At 39.9% G+C, this 27900-nt stretch overlaps 1 protein-coding gene across 2 annotated transcripts in view; it reads right to left on the bottom strand.

Moving 5' to 3' along the window:
* ccbe1 (collagen and calcium binding EGF domains 1) overlaps window positions 1-24328 on the bottom strand; it is a 40712-nt gene extending 16384 nt beyond the window's left edge. For both annotated transcript variants that reach the window (XM_030084953.1, XM_030084954.1), the window contains exons 1-2: window positions 23873-24328; window positions 23694-23774 (exon numbers count right to left, since the gene is read on the bottom strand). In XM_030084953.1, the coding sequence (XP_029940813.1) occupies window positions 23694-23774; window positions 23873-23976 (185 nt within the window). In that variant the 5' untranslated portion in view covers window positions 23977-24328. The remainder of the gene's footprint in view (window positions 1-23693; window positions 23775-23872) is intronic.
* Between the last annotated feature and the right edge of the window lie 3572 nt (window positions 24329-27900).

The raw sequence follows: 27900 nt of genomic DNA, 5'->3' as shown, positions 1-27900 counted from the left end.
AACACAAAAAGCTCGATTAGTCCAGCTAACGAATCCTTCTTCAGTCTTGGGCGTGGGATCACATGAACACATCACAAACAGTCAACATTGCAGTGCAAAGCATTATGAGATTGGTCCACTGGCTGACTTGAATTGGTTAATATCATTGGTTTAAATATTCATCAGTCTAATCACTTAATTTGCTGTTCATGAAAATGGTCTACTCTGAGCTCTGAGTGTGAAAGAATTTATTCATATTGACCAAGAAGAGTTCATGCAAATAAACACAGCCAGAGATTTAGCCATGAAAATAACATACAAGCAAAGGTGAGTTTGTGATCTTGTCTTCTGAGAAGCAGCAGACTTTTATCCACGTTAGCCTCAAGACAAACACCGAGACAGATTGGATTTCACAGTTGTTGTGCAAAGAAATTTCTCAGAAATGAGAATTTTAAAGGATCTATTTTTTTTTTAAGTGCAACTCATCCTGAACAACTAGTATTGAGTATATTTGCATATCATTTTGTACTGTCTGGGTCACATGACAGTTACATTGGGCTGTTTGATCAAAATGAGTTTGACATCGCTGACTTAAAGGCTAATGAATGAAAATGATTGATTAAGCACTGAGGTATTTGTATGTTGCTTTTCTACAAAAAGAAAATGTCAAAAGCGTTGTTCCGTCCAGCTTCTGCATGATGTGTTGTTCAGGCAGGGTATAGACTACAAGTAACTTGGGCATCCTCAGAGAACTCGTTTTAGCATGGTTTCCTGTGTGACCCAGTGTTTCTTGTCTCAATAACATCCTCATGAGGACATAAGGCACTTATAGCAAATAACCAGCCTGAAAAAATAACCAGGGATGGCTGAACAATCACGAGAAAACAAACATCTTTGTCCATCTCCAAAAGATCATGAAAGAGGCAGCAGCATCCCATGGAAAGTGGATCCAAACCTGCGTTTACTTTCAATTTTTTGCGTGACCGTTTCTTTATTAAATTAGCATTCAGGAAAACGTTCATTAACGTTATAATATTCTATCCTGTCTTCATTTCATTAAATAATCAACTTTAAAATATGATGGTATCATTTGGCTACTTTATAGATTGAAGCACTCTGAAAAATACGGTCAGCAAAAGCCTGTTATTTTTCTTTTTTGGCACATTCATTTAATTTTGAATAAGAAATGTTTTATGTTGTCCTTTTCTTCACCTCCCATGCTTTGACACATGGACGTGATGGACATGATGAAATCAGTCACACCGAGCAAGAAACTGAATATGAAAGTATATGACCATGTTAAAGTTAAAGCAACAAGCACGGTAAAGACAGAGTGATGGATACCTGAGCGAAGGTCAGAGCAGTAAGGCAATAAAATCACCTCAAACCCATGTGATTTATTTCCAGGAGGGAATCCTGTCAGGTCTATTACAGATGGACCACTGACACACGAAAATAACATCTCATCACATCATTAATGTGCAGTACAGTACGGCAGGTTGGGCTTTGAGTATATCACAGCGCTGATAGATGAAACAGTTAATCAATGCTAGCATACTATTGCACAGTATTACACAATAAACCACTTAAACTATGTGCTGCACTTACATCATTGTGGAAATAGATTTAGCTGCAAACACGGCCCACACATCCCTTTGCAGAACTCAAACTGTTAAAAGTCATTTAGGATGATATAGTGGTTAATTTCCAATGTGCACGCGATCCTAAAATGCAGTGACAGCAGCACAGACTATGTACACAAAACTAAAATTGTTCATCAAAAAGTTGTAACCGTAAAAGTTGTGACTGTAAAAGTTTGTTTCCATTTTTCCAATGTATTTGCACGAGCATTCAATCCACCGGGGTGCCACTCCAGATTAAAATACTGGCCAAATACCAAGAAGAAAGTAGCTATGGGCTCAAAATAATGCCATAAATATATTGTATCTGTAAATGAATATTTGCACAAAATTTCAGAGTTTTTATTTGTAAATCAAATTTTGGCATGCTGCCAAAAAAAAAAAACTGAACAAAAAAATTGTGCTTTGTGAATGTGTAGAAAAGGATTTACATGACTGTAAAAAACATTTACATTTGTGAAAAGAAGCTTTAAAACTGCCTGTGAGTCCCTGAAGTTGCGGTTTTGAATTTTGACATGGTCTTGACTCCTCTATCTGATTGGATAATTGCAAATGGGGCTGTCCAATCAGGGAGCAGACAGCTTTCTGTCCTCCTGTCCTGCTGCAGACCCTTAAGGCAGAGTAGAGTTTCAACATGGATGACTACAGTCTATAATACTGCAGACTTAATAATTAACGTATCTTGGGTTTCTGTGGATTGTGGTGGTTAGGAGAAGTTAACGGAAGAAAAACAAAGATCAGAGTTTTCTCACTGTGTCAAAAAGGAGCCAACCACTACAATGTGCAGACCGATACAGTTTAAATACCACCGATATGCTCAGAGGAGAGCTTTTCCCTCTTCACGTCAACTACTCCACAAGAATTTTAAGCACTGGGACTAAGACTGAGGTTATGATTACTAGAATGTTATATGATATTTATTGGACTTCCTGTTTGAACTGTTTTGATGATCTTTTTATTTCTTTACCAATGACGATGCCAAAGGGTCTGCTTTTAGAAGTTTTTTATTCCTCATTGTGTTACCGTTACTGTGTGTTACTGATATGACAATAAAGTCCTCTGCAGCTCTGGCATTACAAGGTTTTTCCGTGATGGAACAAACTTTAAGCTCATTTGATTTTCTGCAAACACATCGCTCAAGTAGGAGATCATTCATGGCCGTGTTGAGTGTGCTGTGTCTGTGTCAATAACACTGACTATCCAAAGGCTGTTTACCAATCCACCTCAACTCCTAACACTATCTGAGCAGCAGAGTGCTCAGATCCGGAGTGAACCACACGGAGACAGTCAATGATCGTGATATGTTTCATTAAAAATAACAAGACAGAAAAATCACACTTGAGCAATGAGAGATGAAGCACTTCAAGCGTACAAAACGAGATCCCACTGTGTGGTGACGCACAACAGCCTTGTGGCACTTTTCATACCAAATACTAAGAATACAATCTTCTGCAAGCTTGTTGTTTGCTCGTGCACTTCATGCAAATCAGCAAACAAATTCAAAACACATGTGGATTTCATTCATATTCATGAACGGCAGAACAAGGCAGACAGATTTCCCAAATGCCTTCATGACACTTTTGTAAAAGAATAATAATGAGCAGCGTCTGCAGTCACATGCTCACACAAACACACACACGCACAGGCGACGCCGCCACGTTGTGATTGACATTTGATTTCAGAAGCAGCAGTCGGCGAGCGCTGCACTTGCTCAGAGTGATCAGGACATCACACAGTCAGTTTTGCCACCTGCCGTCTCGACCCACCTCAAGGTTATTTCATTTAGCCAGTGATGCATATCGGGTTACAGGGGCCCCGTGAAACCTAGACCTGGACCAGTCTGACCTCAGTTATCCAGGGTGAGCCTTAAGCACTCTAATTACCTTATAAACAGAGGCCCACCCCTGAATCAGTGTGGCACAGCAGCTTTTACTCGTAATGAAACATGCTAATTCACAACGGCACACGCGAGTTAACAGGAAGGTAATGAGGACGAAGATGCACCTTTACACAGAGGGAGCTTTGACAACGCTTCTTACTGTGAGGAAAAACCGAATGGTATATCTCAGACACAGAAACACACAAAGCTGTGAGGCAACGCATGCAGGCAGCTCAACGGAGGCTTATTTGTCTTGCATGGCGGCCAGTGATATACAATAACATGTCTGCATTCCACACAGGAGAAAATGCTTGTTGAGAGGAAACAACTTCGACCCTCAGATTACCCCGATCATGGGAAGGAGGCATAAAACACACTTTTAAAATATTCTTTTGAATTAAATACACTTTTATTGGAGGGCAATAAACATGAAAATATAAATAAAACCTAAAATTTTTAACATCAGGGCAGTTTGACAAGTTGAAACAAAAGTTTTTAATAAAACAAGAACTGACAAATTGTGTTTCAGTGTGTGCAGTCTGACTTCCTGTTTCCAGGATCCCAAAAGATGGTAAAAGAACCATAAGATCGCACACAAACACCCATCCAGGACATCCAATTTGCAATCACCATTTAACCCAACTAGCTCGATTCTGCACAACATATCTGGATTCTGACATCTTTCTCTCTCATATCTGTATATATCTAAAAAAGACCTCAGAGTAAGTAATCCTGATCTTGGACTTCCTCACTTAACAAGATAATCTGCAGTTTTACAAACTACCGTTGCTTTGCTGCTGATAGACCAGTCAGTGCGGTCAACCTAATCACAGTTAACCACATCACTTCATCTTCGTAAGATGGGCATGAAAATTAAATTTAGCTACAAAGTATTTGCATTCAGGAGACGATGAGTATGACGGACAACCTGAAAACAACATGGCTGCAAAGCACAGAGAAACTGATCCACAAATGAACTGCTTTCCTTTCCAAGAGTGACTGCTCATTGATGTGGTCTCAAAGATCTGACTCCAAAAATAAGTAATCAATGTACTCGCTGAACTGCACTCTAAAAGCTTCTTTTCTCTTCTTATTTAACATTGTTTAGTTTTTGGCCTTGATACCACAGTGACACTGAACTCTTCTTTCAGCTCCCCGCTTGTTTTATTGTCCGTCATCGTTCTGTTTATCCAACAGTCACTTCCCAATCAGCACCAACAGGCTTTTCCGTGAATACCCTCGAAAAGATCCCAAAGTAGTAAATACGACAGCGGTTCCAGCTCATACTGCCAAGAATCTGGTATGAGTGTTCAAGTAAATTGATTTGTTGCACCAAGCTTGTAATGCACAACCTATTCACGAAGTTTGCACAAAACCATCTGTTAAATCAGACGCTTCCTCATCAACAGTAACTCTGCCCAAATCTTTTTTTTTTTCACAGTTCTTGTCTGGACTACTGTGGCTCCCTGCTCGCCAGCCTCTTGATACAGTCTCCCGTCTGTTTTCTGTTATTTTCATTTAAAATGGTGGTACTAACTTCCAGTACATTTGTTTTGCGCAACAAAGCTGTTCTACAACCAGAGCTGCAGCTCATGCATCACAACATATAAAACTGCCTGCACTCTTCTACATTACAACAAAGAAGAGCCAAGAATAATTATTTATGTATTTCGATGATGAAATTCTAAAAGTGATTCACAGACCGTCAAATTGATAAACGTGTGCAATTGATACCGATATGACGTTCACATGTTTACTTTATCCTGAAGGAAACCAGAGCTGCGAGAGTGAGCGCCTCCTGAGCAATAAAGAGAGAAATAACTGGCAGATTATGCAAAGTACCGAGAACATCGATGCCGACAGATACTAAAGAGTCATGGCCTCACCAGAGTTGCCTCATATGCCTTTGTGATCAGATTGATGGTGCTAGTTGCAACTGTCTCCAATCGACTGGAATAGATCCGTCATTTTGCGGTCGTCAGCAAATTCCAGGACGTTAATGGGTGTTCGGTTCAGCTCGGGGAGGTGAGCAGAGGACGACGACAGTGCCGTGGAAAAGAGATTTATCTCCTGCTCTCCCAACAATAAGCGTTCATGGCGTGCTTTAATGTTTGACCTTTACTCCTGGGCTTCAATTCCAAGGCAAAGTTACAGTTTCAGGGCATCTTCAGTGTAACCTGACAGAAACGGGAAACGTCTGGAGCTCCTCACGGAAGAGTTAGAAGCTCCTGCAGCACAATGCTGTCCAGTAACGGTGTCAAAAACATTTTTCATTCTTTAGTTATGTAACTTTTCCAGGCACAATTTAAACGTAGAACAGAACGACAGATAATTATGGGTTGGACAGTTTGGAAACGAAAATGCTGCTCGGTGGTGTGAACCTCATCGGAATGATAATAGTAAAATGTTTCACATCACTTCCAGGCTTTCTGTAAACATATGAGATAACACCACCCACTGAAAAGTCTCTGGCATTACACGGATGGAATGAAAATCGAATAGTTAAGAAGCGTCTCTGTTTTGTAGTAATGGATAACTTAACATGCAAACAGTTCGCTGTTTCAGTTCTAAAATATGAAGCTGTTTCATCAAAGCAGTACATTTCAGATATTCAAACTCCAGCGAAAGTAAGATTCTTACTTTAGGTTTTTTTGTTTGTTGCACCACATGTTATTGTGGTTTTATCTAATCAGCCAATTTTGAGTGCTTCAAAAACCTATAAATACAAAAAAATAAGGCTGAAAATCATTGAAGAGTCACTAGTGGATTCAGCTGTGAAGCAATGAGAGAAGAACCAGAACTCAGCATCTCAAAACAAGTCAAAAAATTAAAATAAGAAACTATCAAGCTGATAGACGCACACTTTAACCTAAACGCAATTTAAGCTGAGTAATTGAAAGTGAATCAACGTTAACAAATATCATCACTTTAAGGAAATTCAAATTCATCGAAACTGAATATGTTTATTGTTGTTGAACCAGAACCATGAAAATGAAAAGTGCAGTCCTTTATAGTATGAAAATAATGTTGAAAAAATAAGTAAACTACATCTAAAATACAACGTACCATTAGTCTTCTGAAATGTGTTGAGGTTGGTGCAGGCTTCTCTTTCACCAAGCAACTATTACCAAGTCTTAAAGGTGGAAGTTTTTGGTGTTCTTTTTTAAAAAAGTTAGAATACACATCTGTACTCTGCCCTTACATTCACTGTTCTGTCAAATCATTTTGTCTTTTCAGCACGTTGTAATTGTCAAATTCATCTTCATCTTCAAACTCCTATATAAATAGTTTCATTGATTTGTTTTTAAAAGTTTTATAAATTATTTTTAAAAACTATCATTTATCTTATTCATTTTTATTAATGCTTACTGTAGTTTCCAAAGATTTTAAACACATTAAGTTCATATTTGTAATTCAATAATCACACTTTGAAGCTGCTCTGGTCAGGATAACATTGCAGATTGCTGTCATACTGTGACATACTTTGTTGTGCTTTGTTTTGTCTAGTATTTAGGATTGTTGTGTGTCCTCAGTAACTAAAACGGACAAGTTAAACCTGCTCATATCAAATATACCCCCTATGGCTGATGAAACTGTCACAGCAAGTAAATCAATCCAAATTCAAACTATTTGCTTTGACAATGTGGAAGCAAACCTTCAGATTAAACAAAGAGAGTGGCCTCCCCTTCATATTATCGTGGTCGTTTCTTCCCCTGCACTCAGGAACAAATGCAGACAACCTCAGCCACGCAAACGCAGACACAGATAAAAACCTCAGGCTCCCTGCGCAGCCTCAAGGTCACCACGGTGTAATATAAACAAATGGACTATGGTCTACAGCGGTCTGAAAAGCCTCCTGGTCCGGACTTTTCTTCTGGTGATTCATATTATGTCATTTGGAAAGGATAAACTCCAGCCTGTCAAAATGTGTCCTACGCCTGTAAGCACACATAAAAAGTATTATAAGGAATACATTAGTGAGTCCAAGGCCAGACACAGCTACGGTATATTAAGAGGGACAGGTACGGTTCTCCTGTGGCCGTGTCCACAAAACAACCCCCGAGGAAAACCATTTTATAGGAGCACATTAAAAAAAGTACAGCGAGTTCATCCCCTGAACACCAGAGTACCTTTGTGTTTCCCAAAAATCCAGTCGGGGAAAAAAAACAAAGCACTCTTGGAAAGGTCAATTCTTGGGCTAAAATTAGTTCACTGTGATTCCTTCTTTTTCCCAAAGTTGTCTCTATTGTTGCAGACTTCCAGTCACAGTTAATACACTAAAATTCCCGATGCTCCTACTTCACTCTGCTGCAGTATGTCCAATTAAAATCGATGATTATTATGTAATTACAACTAATGGTGCAGAGATGCCATCAGGTTTTAATGCAGTTGCTGAATGCTTTTCCATATCTGCATGGTGGAAGCAGGTCATTACAGTTTGTAGCAATATAACCCCAAACCACTTAGCACCATAAATCAGTGAGGAGAGTAAAGGACATTTTATAGTTTGTCATGTCCAACAACAACTCAGCTGTTCAAAAGCTTCAGATCTGACTACACTCAGAAAATGTACGTATCTGGAGTTGCGCTGAGACGACTGCTGTGATCTTTTCAGCAACAGTCAAAGTCATTTCACTTCAGGGGCTTCATACATTATAAGCACATTTTGATCACAAGAAGACCACACCAATAAAATGGAAGAAAAAAACAGTACAATTTTTACTTACACCAATTTTAAAGATGTTTCCTGAAACAAAATACAGGGAAATTTTTTAAATTTTTTTTTACAAAAAATAGACTTGATTCCCCTCTTTTTAACTCTCCAAATCTGCAGTGAGGGAAAAAAGAGCTCCAAAACAGACTACCAGACACATAACCTTACATCACATTAGGAAACTGCTCTAGACAGGATGTGGAAAAAAAAATCTATAACCCCAAATTCAGCGGTCACGCAACACAGGGAAATCCATTAAGCCAAAACTGTGAGCTTGATAAGGTTAAAAGGCTCAATAGAGCTGCACATGCAGACGTTACACTGTATGCAACATCATTTATGTCAGGGACTAAATTTTACTAAACACAGACTAGTTACAGCTTAAAGAGAGTTGAATCCTGCACTTAATGGATGGCCCAGTTCTGCCAAGTTGTTGAGCATCCGAAGGGACAGTATTAAAAACTGAAGACTATCCAACAGCCAGAAATGCTACTTTTGTTCCATACACAGCCTAGAAAGAAATCCTGCTGGGAATGGTAGCCTTGTAAAAGAAAATATGAAAGGGAAGCCAGAAAATGAAATTCAACGTCGAGTATAACATCACTTCCTCCTCGAAATAAATCTTTTTGGTAGGTTTAAAAGACAAATATCCTCCTCACCAAAATCCTCTCTCCTCCAATAAAAACTGACTCTTGTCTGTGAGCTGCATGCTTGCCTGGTCAGAGAAATAATGGCGCCCCATTTGATCAGTACCATGGAACATTAACATAAGCTATTGGTTAATGACTGTTTGAACTCGGTGCTCACAGCCCGTGACAGTCACACCGACCGGCCGCGGTGGCCGCCGCTCAGGCTCTCGTTTAAAACAAACAATCAGTCTGCTTTGAGTGGCTGCGAATCTGCCGCTCAATTTCACGCCACTAATTTAAGATGCAGCTTTTTTATGCCGGCTTCTGACATAATGGTAAAAGGATAGCTTGATTAATGAGAAAAAGGGAGAAATATGTACTCAGAACTTACTATATGTCAATGTATTTCGCATATCAGGTGGAACCTTTTATTTCAACATTAAAAAAGCACAAGAATCAAGACAAAAAGTCAACAAACAGCTGTGTTTCATTAAAGCTGCCAATGAGAATTGCAAATGCATATGTGACATATGGTTAAAACAGTAGAAATAATAATAATGTTAATGATAAAAACTTTGTATAAGAGTAGGAAGAGCAAATCCTAAAGCAGAAACACGTCACCATCATTTACTGAAGTGTTTATTAATCACAAACTGGAAACAAAAACACAAAACTGTGAAAGTACTGAACAAGAGCTGTGTGTATCTTAAAGGTTGCATGTTGTGGAGAAGAACAGCAAGAAGGGCTTCCTGTGCGGAGTCTGAATGTTCTCCCTGTGCATGCTTCCTCCAGTGTTCCCCCGCAGTCCTTAAAACATCCATTTGAGGTAAAGTGATTCTGGAAGTTCCTGGAAGTGTGTGTATCTGAGTGTGTGTCAGACTCTCTCTCTCTGCCCTGTGACAGAGTTGGATGAAGCAATAGAAAAGATGGATGACTGTGGTGGAAAGCCCTGCTGCGCTAAAGAGAAGAACAGTCGGTGACATTGGAAATCAGATGTTTTACATATTTATTGGAGGCAACACGAGCTCAGAGACACAGTGTGACATACAAAACCTGTGAAGGCACGCCAGCTAGGCAGTGTTTTGCTCGTGGTCTATTCATCCAGCTGTCTGTAAGGATTAATCTTTCCATGTACGCCACTTAGCTGTGACTATCTGTAATTTAAATGTCGCATATTATCTGCGGTTGTTGGGTCTGCTTCTCCTCCCTGCAGTCAGAAAGGAGAGAGAGCTCAGTGACTCTGTGAGTGAGCGACACATATCAGTCTGGTTTCAGGCCTCTAATCAGGGAGTAGGAGGAATAAAACTAAACTTGGAAAATTCCCTGACAGATTATAGAATACATTGCAGTGGAAATAAATGGCAGCTGAACAATGGCTCCTTCTTTCATGACTAAAAATAAAGACTTCTCTCCATATTAGCTGTGCAGTCTATCTGCTGTCAGTAGCTATATTGCTTATGAGCAGCGCTCCTGCTGTGCTGGCATCTGCAACATAATCCAGAAAAACTGTTTTTTCAATGGGATTTATGGCAGCAAAGCGCTGAGCTTCACTCACTAACTAGCAGGAGAAGAAGTGAAAGCCTCTGACTGTCTCCATCTCAAACAAATCAGATCTGACCGTGATCACATCTTAGAGAGTATTTAATAATATATGCCTCACTATAATGAAGCATATCTGCTTTTATGCCACATCATGAGTGTGGGGGAGGCTCATGTTTTCATTCATATAAACGCTTGGGTTGAGAAGCTGAAGACAAGTGTACACTGTGGGAGAAATCTCAAACACTGACACCTCAGGAAATTGTACAGAGCACAGCTGTCTGTGGGCTGTTACAGTAAACCGTCATCGGCACTTCCACGTGTTTCCAACTAAAGCCACTCCAGATCGGGCCGATCCCCCCTCCGAACAGTGAGGCTCACTGTGAAAACACGCCGCTCCATTTCAGAGCAGCGCTAAAAGGAATTATTAGTAGTTTCAAATCTTTTGTCATGACTCAGAGATTTAACAGTTCATTACATTAACGGTGTGGAAATTTCTGCTGAAAATAAACACTGCCATTCAAATAGCCACACTATGTAAATTATGGAAGAAGAAAAAAAAAAGAGGATGAAAAATGTGCTTTAAGAAAACTGGTCCCCGAAGAACAGTCGTCCTGAAATTGAACTAAAACCAACAGTAGTTTATGACAGATTATTTGCTGTTAAAAGGGAATATCTTTCATCCCGCGGTAGAGAAGTGAGGCTGAGAATACCCAAAAAGATCCTGATGTGGAAAGCAGATGTTCCTCTCCGCTAAGCAGCCTCCTGACTCACTAACTCGTCCTGATGATTTAACAAGAAATATATAGAAAGAGGATGGAAAAATTACTCTAAATTGAAAGGAGAGCTCTCAATCATTCGTTTCAATTTATTCAGGCGATACAATGGAGCTTCGAGTCCGGGCAGGAGGGAGAAATCAATACAGTTCATTTACTGAGGAGGTGCCTTATCAGGAGTCTCACAGGAGAAATAAATGAAGTGCTGGAAAGGTGCCGGAGCAGGGACTGATGCTTCGAGGATGAAGAGCGGAACTATGACGTTCATCCTTTGGATACATTTTGCCATGTGATTTTTTCCTTATAAATCTGCACTGAATTCAAACCATCAGCTTTTAATCTCAGGTTTTTTCCTTCCCTTCAACCAGTCATTTTTATTCTGTCAGTATTTAAACTGAAACGTCTTTCACTTGGTGCTGCTCGCATATCTTTGGGCAAATATTTTCAGCTCTCATAGTAAAAGGTTCAATATTTCTAAGGCTTTAGTAGCATACCAACATTCTGCCAAACATATCCTACTAAAAAAAGCCTATAATTCAAGTTGGGCATAAGATTTTTAAAGTGTAACACGATGAACATGATGTGTGCTAAAATCAGTGTTACATACTGTCAATATGCTCATATGTGATATTTAACTTTTAAGTTGAAAATACATAGCACTGCAGCTTTTTCTTCTTTTTGGTTTGCTTGAGAGTTGAAGTTATATTTATTTCTTTTTCTTTTTTGTTATTTATTCTCAACTGACAATAAACTCATCAAATTTGGACAAAAATACAAAAATGTGTGTATTTTGCATATTTCCTTGAAAGAGCCAAAAAGGCATTTGGGTTAACTTGGGATTGCCAGTAGGTGTGATGGACTGTGGCGTCTCCAGGACGAACTCCGCTGTGGCGCCACGCAGTCATTAGCTGTGAAAAGCTGTGCCGATGATGGATGGACTACCATTGTTTCTTCTTCACTCTCAGCCTCGATACTCCTGATACTTTGTGGCACAGATTTCTTTTTTAATAAATCCTTTTTCACCATGGTCAAGTCTCTCTCTGTCCTCATTCCACAAAACACATTGATGCAGGATGAAGTCCGTCTTGACGTTGGAAAATTATTCAATTATGTAAACATAATTATCATGCAAACAGTTAAACAAATTACAAAATAGAAAAGAAGACTCTTTAATGCTATAAAAGCGTAAAGTCAATATAAGGGAGGGTGAGATGTTTAAAAACTGTAAGGTAGAAAGTCAGTGCAAAAAAAATGATCTCCCCTTCATCGCTACTTCACTTCAAGACTGGAAAAAAAAATTAATACCTTTTGAAATCTTTTTAAGTTTTCACACATTGAGAGTGAAACTCACGCCAATAACTCTAAACTCACTTTCATCACATATCATTTTAAGGCTGAAAGTTGGACTTCCTAGATATTTACAAAAAATATGCAGTTACAGCCTGCAGGGATAGGTTAAAGAGGATTTCTTCAAAAAAATAAATAAATAAATAAAAAAATAGAGAAAGCATGCTGGGAAAACATTTAACCTCAATGGTTTGCATGTAACTTATATGAGAGACATCATGCAGAAATGTAACTGATTCCTGTATGTAATAGTGAAGCAAGCAGTCACTTCTGGTTTCAGTTGTTTCATACGTTCTGGTGGCTGGCGGTGTGGAAGGGAGATGAAATGTGTGGTATGTGACATGTGTTACTTCACTGGAGGCTTTGGGGTTAGTTTGTGTTATTTTAATGTTATAGTGAAATTTTATATTCCATCCAGGGACTCCGCCTGAGATTAGTCAAAACTGGCAAGTCCGCATTATAATTTAATGTAACGCTTGTTAATGTGCAAGTTTCCGAACAGGTAAAAACACACCTTCCTGAATTCAGAAAAGAAGGTGAGGTCAAGAGCAAGATAAACGCGGGGTAAATTGAAGCGGACTGTGGCAGGAGAACCGCGGTATAATGCGGTCCTAACAGGTGGACTCACACACTGACGGCGCTGCCGGCTGGTGAGTATTGTTAAACTGAATTATAACTGACGCCCGAATATTGAAATTCAGCGACCAAATTCTCAATGGAAAGAGAAACATCTGTGCCGCTGAAAACCGCCGAACACAAACCCCCTCGCGCTACATGTGTTTTTACCGACACTGAACACTGCAGCTGTTTACAATTTAAAATGGCCGGTGTGGGAATGCGTGCTCGCTGGTGCAGGCGAACACCTCGTCTGGCTCGCTGTTGTCCTTCAGGACTGATAAATTAGAAGCTTATTATTTTCACTAATGGGAGAATAAATTAAAGCTTCAAGTGGCCCAGTGAAGAATAACAATTACCTCTGAATAAAAGGGACATGCAGTTGAAACACTCACACAATTGCATTCAATTAGCTGATTAACTTGTCAAGGAGTCCTTGTTTCACTCTAACGGGTGTACAAATATTGTCTTTATGCAAAGAACTTGTTATCGTAAAAGTATGTTATTCTTGCTGGGTGAATGTAAAATAACATGGCGAACGCGAGCGTCTCGGACACAGCGAGCAGAAGCACGGAGGCAGAAAACCACAGCCTGAGGCGCACTTATCACCACATCCCTGAACTATTGCAGAAACCGCAGCATGACCGAAGCTCGGCCGCGCCGCAGCCCTCCGCGAAAAGAAGCAGATGGGTGCGTGAGCCTCTGCCAAAAGAAGCAAGGGTGGGCTTTTTAAAACAAATCACTTCCCACCAAATTAAAAAAAAAAAAGCAACTTGTTGATGTGTGTTCTAAAGGAGGAAAAAGTGCCCATGACCTGAAGAGACTGAGTACGATGAAAAACAGGAGACAAAAAATACTTTTTTTTTTTTTTTTTTTTGCAAATAACTGATTTGAAAAAAAGAGCACCCAGTGAAAATGACTGCAAAACTTACAATAAAAATCTAGTAAAAATGTATGCAGTTTGTACATTTTGCATCATTTTAGAAGTATAAATAGTTAAAAATGCCTGATCTGATTTCAGGTCTTAAAACATCCTACATCAACACCTATGTGGCTGAAACTTGCCAAAGATTTAATTGAGAGCTGTATGGAGGATGGACAACATGCAAGCTTTGACAGATGGATGACATCTATTTCAATTTCCAGTATATTCTCCATACGCTTTGTTTTACTTCCTGTCCACTAAGTGTGTGTTGTTCAAGTGTGTGTTCTCTTAGTGACAGGTCAAGATCTTCCAAGCAACTTCAATCAGCTGATTCAGATAAAATAACTTGGAACTTTAGGCCACATTTTAAAGCATTTGAACTTTTAGCGTGGCGTTCAATCCCCCTCCCCATCCTTTACTCTTTTTTAAATTAGACTTATTTCATATGGAAACAGAAACTATATGGGAGGATTCCAGCTGAATGTCTCTGTGTGCGATGAGCCTGAATCAGTGTGATTGAAAATCTGGAAGAAAAAAAAGAAATCTAATTATTCAAAGAAAGAAAGAGGAGCAATAAATTCAGCTTTATTTCAAATGAAACACAATGCACTACTCCAGCATTGCTAATTAAGAAATGCTATGATTTGCAGAGAAGGGAGAGGTGGTGTTTGCTGGTGTCGATGCTCTCTATCTGTCAGTGAAGAATGCTCCTTAACACAAACACGTCCTCCCAGCTCTTAACATGATAACACACACTAATATCTGCTGAGTAGGGAGAGAGATTCACCCTATAAGGCAAACCAGTTGACATGCTGTCATGAAGAAAAACCACTATTAACACTTTACCGGGAACTTATGTGTTAACGCATTTCTTCCTGTTTTGTATTTCGACCTTTAGCTTTGACACATCCTTCATTCTTCCCTAGAATTTGTCTGACGAATGTTTAACTGAACTTGTATAAAAGATGAGAAAATACTTCAGTATCTTAAGTGACTGTGTGTCCATTTTTAACCCAAAATACATGAAGAATCCATTAAATCCAATTTATTGTGCTCACTTTGTGAAGTATTGTATGATAGTAGTACTCAGCATTAGCAAGCAGTGGCTGTGAGGATATACGTATTTGTGGTGTTTCTCACAAAACTACATGCAAATGAAATGTATTTTCACCAATTAGCTTTAAATGCAAGTTTTGTGGGCGAAAACAGAGAAAGGAAAAACCTGCAAACTCTGGACAGAAAGGCCCAAAAAGCCTACCAGAGCTTCAAATGGTGACCTTCCACTGTCAGCCAACTATTAGGCCACTGTCCAACCATGTAAAACAAGACAGGACTTGAATTTTATTTTGTTCCATAGATCTTTTAAAGGAGCTCTTTGGTAAACTATGTATCACATCCTCCTTGTTTTGTTAGCTCCCTCCTCCAACTCTTGCAACAACTATCTAAACGTCCTCCTTCTCTTCGTTACATCCTACGATGTCACCTTTCTGTTGGAGGTCATTAATATTGACTTTTCAACCGCCTTGTTGAAAAACACAATGCAAACTAATGTGAAAACATCAAAAACAATAATAGAATGTCAATGTGATTCTTAAAGTCAGAAAGGCAACATACACCACAGCGAAGATACAAGTTTGATAGGCGATACAGAAAAGCAACACATGTGGGATTATGAACTGTCAAATGTTCATCTCAAATGTAGAACGTCTTTTGTGGCTCCAGACAAATTTCCCATGACTGGGAGAGAAAAAACTGGTCTGTATCTTGTAAAGGCTGCAGAACTCTGGTACTGAAATCCAGCAAGTTGTTCTTATTTAAGCTACAATTACTTACTTAAGCTACAATTCATGAAATATGTGTGATTTTTGTTCATTGTGTTCCTTCGATGCAAATACTGTCAAATATAGGTGCAACATAGTGGAGTTTATTTACACACCCTCTCAGCTTTGAGGTCTTCAATTATTCTCAACACAGCAAGTCTGAAGGAACTCTGGGGCAGAAAATTCGAGTTTTGAAGAATGGCAATGAGTATCATTCACACATCATCTTCTGGCTTGTTTTATTCAGTGAACAAAATGATGCAAGTGGATCAACACCACCGCAAAGTCTCACGATAATCCTGTAAAAGGTGAAAAAAACGAATCCACGCATTATATTTAACGCTCCAACGTCTGTAATTCAAACTTGAAAAACCTGCTTCGACCCTCCAGAAACACTGAGAACTTCCACCGGTACGTTTAAAAATGTTAATAATAGACCGAACAGAGCCTGGAGAGATTACTCAAGGCTGCCTGGCTCGTCTTCAATGGCAATATTATTCAAAAATACAGAGCAAAGTGTGACACCATAAATGTGACACACATTAATGTGCAATGATTTGCAAGCATCAGCGTAAAAATAAGATCTCTCGGAAGCAGGGATATAAATTAGAGTGCTAACTAGTTTGTGCACTTGTTTCTACAATAAAATGCTTCTTGAGGTACTTTACAACCTCTGTTGTCACTAAAACAACAGACATTTTCCAGCCAAGATGCTTGAGTCTTTTGATTTCTGTAGCTACGTGCTTCAACTTTTGTTTCATTATTGTATTTATATATGTTTATAACTTATTAAAATGGGGGAATTACAAGGAATTACTGACATATAGCAAAGTAGCAACAATATAAACCTGTTTTCTGGTGCTAATTCAGTCCTAACAGGCACTTGAGCAGGTAATTCATAAAAGCTGGTACTGAATAAAAGTTACTGTAAGGTCAAATGAAACACAGAACACTCTGATTGCTCCAATCTTCCCCTTAAACCAGTAGTTTTCAAAGTGTGTGCCGAGCCACTGCCTGACATAAAGCATATGTGGCATTAGAGCTGGTTAAAGGGAAAGCTCATCCTACCAAAGCCCAGCTCCAGACAACAAGCACAATTTAATTATTTCCCAAGGAGAGAAGAAATATCACTGTCAATGAAAAATCTTTAAGGGAATTATGCTTCATAACCTCGTGAGGAAACACAGCAAAGAAAAACAGATGGAAAAAGTAGATGGCTGAACTGTTGCGGTAGAGATGGAGATTAAAATACAGCAAATGTTGCTTTAAGGTGAACAGATAGGGAAAGGGATTGAGCTTTCTTCTTCAATCAGATGCCTGGAGGATGATCGCTGCTGCTGCAAAGAGAGTCAACAACAGAGAGCTTTTATATGAAATGACACTGTCATTTCCTTTATATCAGAGCGCCAGGTGCGTTTGATTGTCCGGGATGAAACTATAGCCAAGAAATTGAAGTGGGTGGCGATGTGCTGGGTTTTTTTTATAGGGCTTTCACACATCCTATAACACACAGTGATGATTTCATGAGCCGTGAAATTAGCAAATCTCAAATGGCCATTTATTTATGTTGTTATCTGCCCAGCTGAAAAAAATACATGTTGGGAAAAAAAGCAAAGCATAGTTCAAATACATACGGTTTGTTTGGGAGTCTAACTGAATCTAGTTTTTGCAGGAAGAAAACTTTTAAAAATATTAAAACAAACTCCTTGAAGAAGATCATTTTAATATGCCATGCTGGAAAACAGTTCCCAAAATGTTTTTTTTTTTTTTTGTTTGAATAAAATGAAATGCAAAATTAACCTTTTTCTTTAGGGTACTTTTTTTTTTACAGATTCATCAAATTGATCTGTTTGTCGGACTTGCTTCGTCAGAGAAAGACAACATTACAAAGAGAAGGACTCTGCTCCCGGTCAATATCAGGAGAAAGCTTGCAGACAGACAAGAAATCAACTGCGAGAAAAAAGAACAAAGAAACAAATATTTATTGCTATTCTTTCACCAGACAGCTTCATGTCTCCTGCAAGCTGACCCACGGCGGGATTGGGATCAGACAGACGAGGATCATTAGCTTAACATGGCAGCTGACCTCCTCCGGGCCTTCACATCCTCTTAATGCTGGGCTGTGTGGGAGCTGTCACTGAGGAGCAAAACCAAATGTTCATGTCAGCTCCTCCTTCAGTCCTCCGTATGACTGCAATCACTTAACAGGCTGCATGTCCTCTTTCTGAGTATTGAGAGAAAACAGATGCTGGTGTCTTTTTCTGACAGGGCGCCGTGCATCACGTCAGGGCTTTTTGGTTTATGATTATGGGATGTATTTGACCACAGCCATGCGCTCATGTTCTTCGCAAAGGAGAAGATTTAAGAGCCTAAAATTAGAACAATTTGAACCCCTGTTTGACCTTTTATTTTTATTACATATTATTTGGCATCACAATGTGCGAAAACTGCCAGGTACTGAAAATCTTTGCAGGCGCTTTTGATTGGCCTGATTTTCGGCGGCTTTATTTATCTCACCGTGTGTCTACTGAGGTTAATTCCAGTAAACTCTGTCTCACCTAACGGTCTATTGAGAAACAGCTTGAACTCATTTTATTCTCTTTCCCTGGAAAACGTATCCACTTCATTCCAAGTCTGCCCCCCCCCCACCCCCTTCAAATGCCATTACTTTGTATCATTTATTTCCAAACGTTTTCACACTCAAATCAACACTCTCCATGAATCGAGCATAACACTAAAACATTCATGAACTACTGAATGAAAACTCTGCAAACTGATAATAAGAATATTTATTACTACTTATGAGCCAAATTAGAGAAGAGTGCAAATAACTTTGAAAAACTCAGGATAATTCTGTGGCTAAAAAAGAAAAACCGAATTGCATGGTTCAGCATCTCACCGAACACACTGAGCCCATTTTTCTCTTTAATTGTGTTTTAATTTGGAAAATAAATTCACCAAAGTCAAATTGATTTTTTTTTAAACTGCCTGTTGTCTGAAAGAAAATCAATCCATGACCCATTTTAGGCCCAAACGCATAGTTTGGGCATAAAACTACGAGCTCGTATTGATGCCGTTCTGAAAATTCATTTACAACTTGTTAAACAAATGTTCTTTTTGTGGTTTGTGTGTTAATATGCCCATTGGGCAGGTGAATAAAAAGACTCCAGCGACAGCAAACATGCTATACTTCAGTGTTTCAGTGTTACTCTCCACATTTTTTTGGCATGAGTTGCGTGGCTTGTTTTTTCCTCTTTAAAGAAGTAGACAAGACCTGACAAGTATATTGATCAGCCTATTGACTTGTTCTCTGATGAACATCCCGTAGCAAACACGAGGTATTTGTTAACTGGGTTTGTAAGTAATAAAAAGCACATAAAGAGAGCATGTCTGAGCCTGAGAGCAATCACTTCAAATAGCCTAATATTATACTCTGCCCTTATCAGCTTTCCAATTGCTTTTTTTCTTTTTTTCTTTTTTTTAGTTACTCATCAACGGCACGTGTTTAATGTCTTGTGACTGAATATTGTGCACTTTAACCTGCAACCTGACAAGAAGAGAAAAAAATCAAAGAGTTGGAAAATGTAAGTATGGCATCTATTTAACAGACCCTGATCTATTACGTAAGAGGTTTGCTGGGGTGGATGCTGGCCCAAAAAAGATGTTATACATGTGCAGGCCATAAATCCTGGCTCACATAATACTTGAGTTGAGGACGTTTACAGCAGCATCAGAAACATAGTAATCCAAAAAAGCACAACATAATCAAAAGGCTGAAGCCTTTATGATGTGCCACAGCAAGTCTTTTATAGCGCTACGGAGCGCGGGCAACATGCATGGCAACTAAAGAAACCCCGGGTGTGTTTCTTACGTCGAAAGCTCTTTGAATCTGGATGTGGCACAAGAGTCCAACTGAGAGGATTATTCCAAGGTGCAGAATACATTTAAATGTGATGTGAAAAACAGGTTTGAAAGCAATGGAAACAAGAGAGACTTCAGGTCCCACAGCCAAGCTGAATAATAAGAGTGAATTGATCACTTCCCTGGAACTGTGCGGTGCCCCCGCTGCATTTGAATCTGACTGGAAATCACAATATAAATCAATCACTAACTTGCGCTCAGTGGAAAATTTATCTGATTCTTTGTGACAAATTTCTCCTAAACATGATTCATTAAATGTGGTAAAAGTGGTAAAATGATACTTCAGGGAAATGCTATTAAGATAAAAACTGGAGTACACAGAGATGAAGTGAGAGGGATATTGAAAAGACGCAAAAAGTTCAGCCAACTGTGTGGGTCATGGCTGTCACAGCTTTTAGGAAGGTTAGAGAAATATTAACCTCAGGGTTGGTGCTGCGCAGACCGCTTTTTCCCCTAAACTCCAGTGTGGTGGAAGGGGTGAGGGGGCACAACCAAATGCGTCATATCACTCCTATAATTTTGAAAAATTACAAAGCAACAGTTACACATGCCACATATCAATTATAAGTGGCTGTTTCTACAAAGCGGAAAGACCCTGCCTGAGTTCTGCTTCTTCTCCAGCGCAGCCTTTACTCTGCCGTGTAGGTAAAGCCAACATCGTATACATAATAAATCAAGCTAATGTAATCACTGTTTTGTGAGCCCTCATGTCACCTAGGAAAAGTTATAAAACACTAATGATTCATCAGGGATGAATTGGACCTGGCTGTAATCTCAGAAAATTCTACGTATGTACAGTAAAAGAAAAAAATCATATCAACTACAATGAATATTTGTACACAAAAGCTCACAGATTTTTGTCACAAAGCAGGATAGATTAGCTGTGGAATTGCTTAGTAAGACCTGCAAATTCTCCAAAACCTGCAACATCGACTCAACAAGAGGTTCATCTGGGTCACATCCAGCACACTCGTCCAGCTCACTCAGTAATCCTGCTTTGTGACACAGGCCACAGAGAGAGAGAAACGTCTCCCAGCAGAAGGTGATGGGTTTATGTTTTCAGCAGCAGGAGCTGAGGTTTGGAAAAATACACTACAAGGAAAAAATGCAAGGCCAGCAAAGCACACCATGCAAACCAACAGGAAAAGATATCCAACTGAAACAAGAACAAAAATCTTTACAGAGATAAGCCTTCACTGCAGTGCTCATTATAAAATGATCTGAAAAAACCCCTGCAGAACCAGAACAACCATGACCACTGAGGATCTTGCCAAACTGGCACAAAGCGCTCGCCGCTTATCGCTTCAATCAAACCCTTTTCTTGCCTTTAGCAAAGCATTTATGTTGCAATTTCAGGCATTTATGATTTGAGTTTTTCCAATCTTATGAGAGCCAAGCATATGAAAACATAAGAGTGTGCAAATCAACAAACATAAGTAGACATTTAGAAAGTGCACAATCCTGCCACTTTTGTTTTGTTTTTGTTTTTTTAATGGAAATGAATACAACCATGAAAATCTCCATGTATGAATCTCAAAAGGTGAATGTCTGCTTTGACGCAGTATCAGCTGAGGCCCTGGTACTTCTCCTGTCGGGTGACATATGCTCTCTGGGTCTCCGGCGTCTACTCCGCCGCTGTTTTCTCAACATGATAAACGCTCCCAGGACAAGTGTTAATCTCGACACACAGTGGCGTGCCATAGCCGCAACGTCTGCCGAGCTTTCTGGAAACAACCGCACTATAAAACTTGACCAATGACGAAAGAATTGTAAAGACTGCGTCAATGTACAGCTCGGGAATAAATTAAACATGTTTACTGAGAGCTAATTATCAGCACCATGCAACCTGAGTAATGCTCCCGCTAAGTGTGCTGGGAGCTTCACTGGTACGTAGCCTGATGCCCATCTAACAACAACTTTTACACAAACAGTTGTTAGGAGTGTTTGAAAAGTGTTTATTGCCATTTGAAAACATTGTGCAAATACTCTGATATTCCACAGAGTGGCTAATGAAAGCCATACGTCTATATTTTCTTTGGCTGATCTGAATCCTGCCAACTCAATTCATGCCTGGTTCCTCCTGAACAACATCTCAGTCATGCCAAGACTTAATAATGCCGGAGCATTACTGCATTCTGGGATAAATATGCAGCGTGCAAACTTCATCAAATCTGGCTTTATTATTTTGATATTTAGGACTAAGGATAAAACCTTTTCACTAGTCATTCGGGGCTGAAGGGGCGTCGCCGGCTCACGCTGTGCAGGTGAACTAAGATGCACCCAGGACACATTATCCAGGCTCTTAGCTGAAACAGTTATTCTTCTTTAAATAAACACTGAGGGAAACAACTGTGGCTGCAGCCAATAACCATAAACCAACATCATTATGTTAAGAGCGTGTTTGAGATTTGAACATCAAACAGGATGTCACTGCGTTTGAACCCGGGCCGGCAGTTTGTCAAGTGATGCTAAAGCCAAACCTCTCAGCGTGGACATTTGGAAGACTTCTCAAGAGATGTCCCACAATGTTTCCTTTCTTTACATTCTCAACATTTTTTCCTACAAGGATTCGCAGAAATAGATTGGCTTTAAATCAAGATCTCTGACAAAATGTTTGAAATCAATTCCATAAATAAGTTGCATGGTTTTGTTTGTACAGTTACATGGCATCGAGTGTGCCCGAAAATCTGAATATAGAACACATTGTAGTATTCTTCAGATGTGTGGATCAAAATGTACTCATTTCAGGGTTGGATCTGCAGACAAGGCCATTTTAAACACAATTAATCGTAGTGTGGAATGAGCTTGGATGGGTTACGGCCATTGTGACTGGATGGAGTTAATTTTCTCAAAAAAATAGTGGGAGTCATGATGAAGACATACCTGTAAATGAATAACTCTTACCAAAACATTAAACCTAAATTCAACCCGGGACAGTAATGCATATACGCTCCTTTTGTGTAGCTGTCAATTACTTCATACACAACAGACATAGAAAGGTAAAATGTAAAAGACGCAACAACAAGAGACACTGATGAGATCTGAAGAGGAAAATGCAGTTTGAATGTGATTTTTATCAAGGGTAAGTAAAAGATGAAGCACATTCACAAATGCATTCCTTATTCATGTGATTATATACAGCAAAGAGAAATATAAAGTTCATCAAAGTATTTCTTGAAGGATCTTTATGTACATGTACACCTTCACAAGCACAACTATCTGTACTTGTTAAAAGTTTGTCTGTAAAGAACCAGTCATTTTCATAATCAGTAATTAGCAAGAGTGACAAAAATGCAGTGTGTCGTCATATACTTGTTTCACTGTGTAAAGCAGCTCTATGCAATGAGGACAGATTAGGCTCTAACAACTTAATCCGCAGCCTCTGACAGGAGTTTTTGCTGTGAGGCGAACACACTGTCCACAGTGTCTGTGAACTGTCATAATTAAAGCCAGTGTCAGCATGTAGCAGGGAAATCTGTGAGCTTGTGGACATTCAGACTTGCTATGATCTGTTTAATTCACAAAGGAAGAAGAAGAGGAAATCCACTTTCTGGACACTGCTCAGTCTCAAGACAGACTGTTCATTTTACAACTTAGGAAGATGGACTGACTTTCAGTGTTTTCCAAAATTGAAGTTAAGAGACATGAACAGTTTCTATACTTGCAAAGAACAAAACAGCATTCACAGCTATAATTCCATAGCTCGTTTAGTTTTGTGATACTTATGTGGTTAATATAACCTGCCACCACCATTCAAAATGTCTTTCTCATCTCTCTAGATGTAATATTACAGCAGAATTACTGCTATGAATAATCCACCTTTTAATGCGCAGAACATAAAACCACTGTCATTTTAATTCTCGGAATGAAAACATTCTCAGAGCATCTGTCAAGAAGAAGCAGCCTTACCTGTAGCACGTGGTCACCTCTCCCGTCGACTTCACGCAGGGATACTTTGAGGTAGAAACATTATTTTCAGAGCACTTCTCGCTGTAAGAAACAGTTTGAAAAGTGAAGTAAATCCCCCCCTATTTTTTATTTTTTTTTACCCCTCACGTCTGCGCCCTCCTGTCAGAGTTAAGAGTTACCCGTCAGTGACATCCTCTTCCTGATAGGACCACAGCAAACCCCGGGAGAAGTACATGCAGGTGACGGTGAGCAGCAGGGGGCTCCTGGAGTGTTTCAGTCGCATCTCATCACCTGGCTCCTGTCGATGTTTACTCCACGTTGTAATGATTATCCCCTCACAGCCACAGCTCCAGTGAAGTGGAGGCTCTCTCTCTCTCCCTCTCACACACACGCACACGCACGCAGACCCTCCCACTCATCCGGAGCCCGGGCGACACACAGCTTTACCTCCAGCCTCCTCCGGACTCCACGTTAATAAAGCCTCATTATGGAACGTCCATCCAACTTTCTTCTCCGAGGAATGTTGTTTTAGGGTGGAAGCAATTTACCGCAAACACACACACACGGTCACGGTTTAGTGTCAGTGAAATGTTAAATATTAACTGGAGCGAACAAAGTTTGCCCATTACTCCGGTCTCCCGAATGCACGCGCACGCGCGTGCGGCAACGCGCGAAGTGCGCCTCAAATCTTTGCTCCCCCCGCGCGACCGTCCGTAAAATAACACCTCCAGTCAGGAGCGTCCATAAATAAAACACCAACAACTGCACCATGTGAAAGATAGATAGATTTAAAGAAAAAAAAAAGAACGACCGGTGTCTTCAAGGAAATCATTTCTCTTAAACCATCTCAGCCATGGTTACTGGGAGCAGGAGGCTGCTGCAGTTCCACGCTCCAGGTACCTGCTGGGGGTGAAAGGCCTTGCCCGGGACACACAGTTGTAACCTGTTAAGTAGTGGGATTTGAACCTTTCAACGCGAGCTTGTTGCTCTGACCTCCAGACCGCCACTGCTCGCTCAAAAACTCACTTCCCACCGAGACACTTCCCACCGAGATCTGAAGTCGGATCATTGGACGCAGAGCGCCAGCACCTGCACCATGACTCTGACGGCTGACCACCAACGCAGTCATGCTTGTTGCAGAGATTTAAAAAATGCAAACAATGCAGCTTTCCTGTTATTTAACAGTTACATTGAAAAGACTCACCCATTAGACTTTTGTCAGCTAATATTTGACTTAGTCACATGACTCCCATTTATGCAGTGCACCATACTGCATTTCTAACAATAAGAGATGTAGTGACCAACAGAGTTTAAACGCAGAAATGTAAGTCTATTGTTTCCAGTTTCTTGGGAATGCTAACTGAGAGCATCATGAATGCCAGCACAACATACATAAACAACTCAAACGGATTGTTTGAGCACTTCATAATGCCATTGAGGGTCAGGATCCAAAAAGATTATTCTTGATTTCAAAGCTTATCGGAAAGAGAGAAAACTGTGTGAAGATTAGTGTGAATTGTGGATGAAAACAAACAAACAAACAAACAAAAAAAAAAAAAAACACTTCACAAGGAAGAGCTGTAGGCTGAGTGGGAAAAACCTGCAGTGCAGCTCTCAGCATGTAAAACAAGGCCAAGTATGAAGCCCAGCAGGACTCCAGGGAGGTCGTCGTGCACGACTGTAAGAAAGACACATGAAGACCAAACTAATGATTGCATAAAACAGTTACATACATAAGCCACAGTCTTTCAGGGAAAATGTCCTATGGGCAGATTAAATCCGAAACAAAGCTCTTTGGGATTGCAATGCATTAGTTTGTTCATAAACAACAACATGACGCCCATACAGCCTACCTACTGCAAAACCTGGTGGAGCCTCCGTCACGCTGTGGGGCTGCTCTGCTGCCTGCGGCAATGAAGACCCTCAGTATATACAAACAATAAATAATGATGAAATTGGAAGATTTTCTTCTGCCTAGTAAAGCACGTCTGAGGCGAAGGTCTTATTTGTCTCAGCAAGACAATGGAGGAAGAAAAAAAACACATACAGCATCACAAACAACTGAGGAGGAAAAAGTTTTAAAGTTGTCTGTAATGAGCCCTGACCCAAATACAATTAAAAACTTCTGAGAGCTGAAATGTACCACACACACACACACACACACACACACACACACACTAGCAGCACAGATACAGTGACTTCAGGATAATCCATGAGAGGTTCAGAGAGTGTCTCTGCTGCTTGGTCTAATGTTCGTAATGCTGTGAGCTGGACACTTTTGAACTTCCAAAAATTACCATAGTGACATTGTCAAGGACATAATTACACAGAATTTATTTGTTTACATACTTTTCATTACAATGTTCTACCTTTTGTGTGAAAAAATCATGGATACCAGTATTTCTGAGAAAACTCTGTAAATGTCAATTCAGTGCAAAAAAAAAAAGGAACTTGTACCAGCGAGGTCTTTACAAAAAAAGTTGTGCAGCATGTTGAAAGAGAAAAGGACATTTTTGTAAATTAACAGAGCATCCTGCGAAAAAAAGAATAAGTTTTTAAGCATTGCTGGGGACGCATTTTGTATTTATAGCTTGACTCTTAATGGCACAACAAACGTCTCATTATATCATGTCCAGATTGAATTATGTGGCCAACTTATAAATAAAAAACACCACTCATTAACAATTGTGTCTCATTTGTGCCTGGCAGAACACACTCACTCATTCTGAGTGTTCATGAATGAATAATCAAAACAACAGTTTTTTTTTTCTTTTACCATCATCCTTAAAGACAATTCATCCCCCTTTACTCAGCTTCCTGTCAGTAGTCCCAGAAACCGCAGATTATCTGCGTCAGTGCAGAAAACACACAGCATGCATGAGCAGAACTCGGAGAGATGAGTTCTCTTTTATCCTACATGTTCTTAAAGTGTTCCACAAATGCATTCATGCTTTTATATATTGCGGCTGTGTGGAAAATTCCAAGCCTCTCAGTTATAGTGTCATATATTTCTCCACGTCTTCAGCATTTGCAGAATCATCTTTATTCCCAGTTAAAGATTGCTTCACCTTATTTATTACTCTGTCCTATAAAACAATACATCATTACAAAAAAGTACGGTAAATATGAATTACAAACTGAATGCACATTTTAAATATACTGCCACATCCAGTGATTTTCATCAGTGTTACCCTGTATTGCAGCATCACAGTTTAGAATAAATAAAAGATATATATTATTGTACGTCCCCATTAAAGGGTTAAGCACATCGGCCTAAGGTGTGACCGTGATGCTCTGCTAACCCAACCTGACTTCTCCTTCTTGCTATTTTTTGGGGGTCAATTTAATCTAGAGGTCGAAGAGAAACAATACTCTGCCGACTTCAGCTGTGGATGACCTTGACCCGAGCGTGACCTCGCTCTGGCGGCGGGCCGACTCGAGCGCAAACAGTTGTTTAATTGCACCTGTGGAGCCGGAGAGGTCTTCAGTTTCTCAGGAATGCAGTGTGGCGTTACAAGGAGGAGCACGGCAGAGTCTGTAAAGGATATCCCAGTGAAACAGGAGCAGCGCCGTGTCGCTTACAGCCACGATCAGCCAGGTCACTCAGTGATGATTTAACTTCATTCAGGCCCTCCGTGACACCGCATTAGTCTGCGTTTCTATTCAAGACCGACCTAATAAGATATTTTATATTACAAGAAAGTTTTTTTTTTCCTGGATAGGAGACTGGGAATTGTAGCTCTTCTAGTATCGTTTAGCAGAAAACGACACCTTGAGCCTTCTGTGAAAGAGGCTGCTCATGCATGACCATTTCAGCTGAGGGGAAAGCAGCGTTTCACTGGTCTGCCGGCTTCATCCCTCAGCCTCCCTCCACCCAATGCTGCAGTTCACTTTCCAACCACTTGATGGCCCTTTCAGCCCAGACATTCCGCCCCCCTCCCACCCCTCTCTTTCGCCACTATCGTCATCATTGCCCACAAAATGGATGACAGCTTTTAGAAATACCAGGGTGCGTCACGACTCTGAGGTGCACATGCTGTGCCATTTATGTCCCACCTGTTTTGATGCCTCAGCAGCACGAGAGGCAGAGAAAGATCATGCCTGCCACAGCACAAGTAGGCAATTAATGCTGCGGGCAGATACTGAATCAAAGCTACGGGGCTAATAACCTCACATCATCTTCCTTAGAGATATGAAATAATCATCT

This window comes from Salarias fasciatus (genome assembly GCF_902148845.1).
Source record: "Salarias fasciatus chromosome 7 unlocalized genomic scaffold, fSalaFa1.1 super_scaffold_4, whole genome shotgun sequence".
NCBI classification, from domain to species: Eukaryota; Metazoa; Chordata; class Actinopteri; order Blenniiformes; family Blenniidae; genus Salarias; species Salarias fasciatus.
Note: the sequence above shows the minus strand (reverse complement) of the source record. Positions and strands in the feature narration are given on the sequence as shown.